At 33.9% G+C, this 4406-nt stretch overlaps 1 protein-coding gene across 1 annotated transcript in view; it reads right to left on the bottom strand.

Moving 5' to 3' along the window:
• Positions 1 to 4406, bottom strand: part of LOC106535847 (glutamate receptor ionotropic, kainate 2) — a gene marked incomplete at both ends in the record, with an annotated part of 39447 nt that overhangs the window by 1299 nt on the left and 33742 nt on the right. Inside the window, 1 exon segment of the mRNA XM_014032975.1 lies at positions 3925 to 4068. Within this exon segment, the coding sequence (XP_013888429.1) occupies positions 3925 to 4068 (144 nt within the window).

Genomic DNA, 4406 nt, shown 5'->3' with positions numbered 1-4406 from the left:
ATTATTATGTTTCTCAAATGTGGAGTTAATTTGTCTTATTTGTAATATAAACACTGACTTGTCCGAAAACAGTAACCTGGAGCAACATAAGGTGGAGCACCATCACCGTGAGACTGATTTCTCCACTAAAACAGCTCCACAAGCCCAGATATTTCAGGAGTTGAAAAATCATCTGGCAGCACGGCTGATGATCTTCACCTGACAACACCAAAGGTCAGCCTGTCACAGCAGCATTGTACCGGGTCAATCAGGCTCTTACCAAACTCAAAAGTCTTTTAGTGATTGTTATGAAATAAGAATTCATTGAGGCTGCAGATGCACCTTTGTGTATTTGAAAAAATTAAAATTAAGTTTATAGCCGCTATTAAAGCTATGTAGTTGTCCCGGGATGCCAGGACACTATATGTGTGTGTGGTTGTGTTTTTGCTACATCATGGGGACCATTTTCCACAAAAAACACAGCCTTGTAGGGGACCCTTTGCTTTTTATGGTAAGGACTCTGATTTTGGGTGTGTGTGTGTGTGTGTGGGGGGGTAGATTTATGAATTGAATTTGGGCTAGATTTATGGTCAGGTGTGTCTTGGTGGGGTTAGGTTTAGGGTAAAGGATCAGGGATATGTGTGGTAGATGTGAGAGATAGATTTTTAGTAAGACTGTGATTATTTTGTCTGAACCTATTGACCTTTTTACAGCTACTAATGCTCATGCTTAAAGTCAGTAATTTGTGATGCATTGTGGTCTGAATTGTTTCCTACTTCTGGTTTGTTGAAATAGAGCATTCTAAAATCTGGCGACAATACATGTTGAGAACATTTTGCTATCACCAGGTAAAATGCAAGAAAAACTAATTCATAAACACGTCTGTATAAATAAGTCAGTAGAACAGCAGAATAGCTATGAACCTATTTGGGGGTGTAGTACTTAAGTTTACGCATTAGTAACTGTAAAAAAGGCCTGCAAGGGTTTGAACACTTATAGACCTCCAGATGACACCCAACCCTGCTTTCACCACAGAGAGCCAGATGCCTAGTATGGTTTCAAGTTTTGACATTCTGATTTTTCTGGTTAAAATTATTCGTGTCATGGTTTGAGATTTTTAAATAGATAGATCTCTAAATCTCTAAACCATAAACAGTATGTCTCAGAAGAATACATGTAAGAATGTTGTTTAAACTAAACATAGTAGCACCAGTATGATTGGAAGAAAATGGGGGTTGGCATATGCTAGCTGTAAAAACAGGGTAGAGCATTTAAAATTTTGCATCAGTAAAGGAAAGCAGAGAAAGGTAACAAAAAGACGAAAGTGATTGTATAAAGCCCAACAGCAGAGACTTTAGTGTTTGGACCATTTTTAAGGCAGTATAGTTCACAAATATGAACATTATGAAAAAAAATCTTCAAACAAGTGTAAAATGGTTATCTGCTGAGATGAGACTACAACTGAATGTGTAGCTACGTCTTTGAGTGTCTAGAAAAGCACTATATAAGACCAACAATTATTATTATTATTATTATTATTATTATTATTATTATTATTATATGGCCAATTAAACCTTAAACCTACCAACTCTGGTGACAGCCTCACAGTGAAGTATTTTGTTGGGTGATTTTAGAGCGTTTAAAGGGACTAAACAGTACATTTTATTAGCACTAGAACATGGAAACACCTTTCAGCTGGACAACCCCTTTAGGCACAAACTATGGCTAAAGTAGCACAATGTAGTTTAGAGGAAATCATTCTGTTTCATCTGCATTTTCATCTCAGGCTTTCAGGAATGTGCAAAACCTTCTGTCCTGATTTGTCAAACTTACAGAAGTGAAATTTAAAACACTTTAAATGAAATTAAAGTAAAAGAGGAAAAAGAAAATAAACAAATAAGAGAAAAAATCTTTAGATTTTGCATTGTTAGGTATACTTTTTAGCATTTCTGTCTGTTTATTTAATTTCATCAACCTTTATGCATTAGAAGTGGGCTGCATTATATAAGTCACCACAAACCCACAAACAGTGATTTAAATATGAGGTTGAGAGGCAACACAATAAACCAAAATGCCAAATGGGGTGAAAAGTGTTGAAGGCTATGAACAGATGTATTAGTCAAAAGAGCTTTTTGATTTGTTAGTAATTTAGATTTTTCAAAGGAAAGGTTGCACCCATCTCAAATATTTTTTTTAATCATGCCTTTCCACTTTTTAATTAAAATGTGGGACTTTTTTTTTTCAAATGATACATTTTTCAGCAAATTTTATACATAACATGAACATGAATATTTATTTTAGAGTTCCTCTAATATTTAAATGTTTTTTTTTCCTGACAGTTGAAACATTTTTATGTGAATATTGCACATAAAAAGTAATTTTGACCTGTCTATAACCTTTAAAAAATGAAGCGTGTGAATAAAAACGTCCCCTAAAGCAGCAGATGGTGAGGAGACAAAAAGGAAATGAGGAATAAAATGAAGTGAAAACCATGTGCTTAATTTAAGTCCATCTAATTAGGAATGGCTTATAGTTTTGTTTCATACATGTTGGAACTTAAACATCCACCTTCTTCACTATGATCACCTGGAACTACAAGGCACAATAGATCATTGAGTTCTAAATTCACTGAAAGTTGCCTAATCCCCAGTGTCTCCTCAGAAACAAAGCTCTGGATCAACGACTCCAGCCTCTCCAATAAAGGAAAACGTGGAAATGAGAAAAACTTTAAACAGGCTCCTGCTTGAAATTCCAGATTTTGGCTGACTTAAAGTGACTTTTTCTGTTCATTTTCTGGGCATTTTGAATACACATATAAACATTTACTTGAAATTCCCCAACACAAAATAAACAAAAAAATGCATTGCACAGAACAACACTTCTAGAAACATGTTTATATTGTTGCCAATTTTTTAAATAAAACGTTTAAGACTTAATCTCCTTAAATAACATCAGATTAGTAAATTTGTTTTAATTTAGTAAAACAGAAAAAAATGAAAATGCTTTAAAGCTAAGCTTGTGAATGTTATGTTGTAAAAGAAAATGTGCAACAAATAGCAACAGGTTTACATTTCTAAAGCACACATGGGCAAAATAAGGCTTGAGGGCAAGAATAAGCCTGGTGTCATCTCAGTATGGCCGCAAATATCAAATACACACACATACAAAAAAAGAACTAAAAATAATTAAATAGTAGGATTTTAGTTATTATTTAATAATAATAATTAGTTTTTTAATGAAAGTTTACATTAATTTTCTATAGTGTTAGTTTATAGGAACTAGTGTATGTACTACGAGTTTTTCACAATTAAGTTTACTATGTAAAGACATTTTAAAGGACTTTTTTCTCTAAAATAATATTCACAAAATGATTCAAAAAATGCAACACGTGTTAACTTCATGCTGTCAGGTAAAAACAAAACAAAAGAAAACAAATAAAATAAAATAAACAAAACATAAAAGCAATGATTTTTAACCTTTATTTTTGCTGATGATGTGATGTTGTGTTTAACAGATGCAGATGCCTTTTTTGTACCTGGATTATTGAGTTTCATCAGAACATTTGTTGTTGTTTTTTATTATTCAGACCTAAAAAATGCTAAAAGACATGAATACAATAAAAAACTTTAAAGACCACTATTATAACTGAATAGCTTCCTTTTTTCAACATACTGTATCGCTTCTTGTAGAATTCAAACAACAGGCTCCAGATGGCTGCCAAGCATGTGAAGTCTGTAGATTTTTGTGCAAACAGAGAAAAATAAAGTTCCACTGAAATAAACAAACAAATAAATACTTTCATTTATTCATTGCCCCATCATGTTTACTTTAGTCCTTATACATTTCGCCCTTGTTCAATTCTTGAGAGCATTTGTTTGGTTGTGAAGCTTCAGTGTATGCTGAAGAGGAACACAGAACAAAGAAGGAGACAAGCATCAACAGTACCTCTTTGATGAGGGCCATGAAGCGGTTCCCAAAGCGCCAGGGTTTGTGTCTGTTGCACTGTAATGAGCTGACAGTGATCTGCTGAGACTGCTGCACAGCCACGGCTACCACATGCACTGCATCGTACATCAACGCGGCGTCCGTCTGTAGAGCAGGACAGAAGTGAACAAGGTGGATAAAAAAATTAGAAATAATAATAATAATTATTATAAAAATGAAATCAGAACATTGATAAAAAGAATATCAACTTTTAGCTGTGTTACCATCCAACGTGGCAGCTCAGTGGTCCAATCAGTGAGATGTTGACCTGAACACTGACTGTACCTACGCAGGTCACCCTGTTTGAGCATTTATTTATTTATTTATTTATTTGCTTTTGATATCTATCCTACTACCAAATTTTATCAGAAAGGGATAATATTTACTTCATGGATATTCAGTGAAACTGTTCTGTATATGGAGCCATATACTGTATACACACA

Source organism: Austrofundulus limnaeus, unplaced genomic scaffold (assembly GCF_001266775.1).
Source record: "Austrofundulus limnaeus strain Quisiro unplaced genomic scaffold, Austrofundulus_limnaeus-1.0 Scaffold1590, whole genome shotgun sequence".
Lineage (NCBI taxonomy): Eukaryota > Metazoa > Chordata > Actinopteri > Cyprinodontiformes > Rivulidae > Austrofundulus > Austrofundulus limnaeus.
This window is presented reverse-complemented; position numbering and strand designations above follow the sequence as displayed.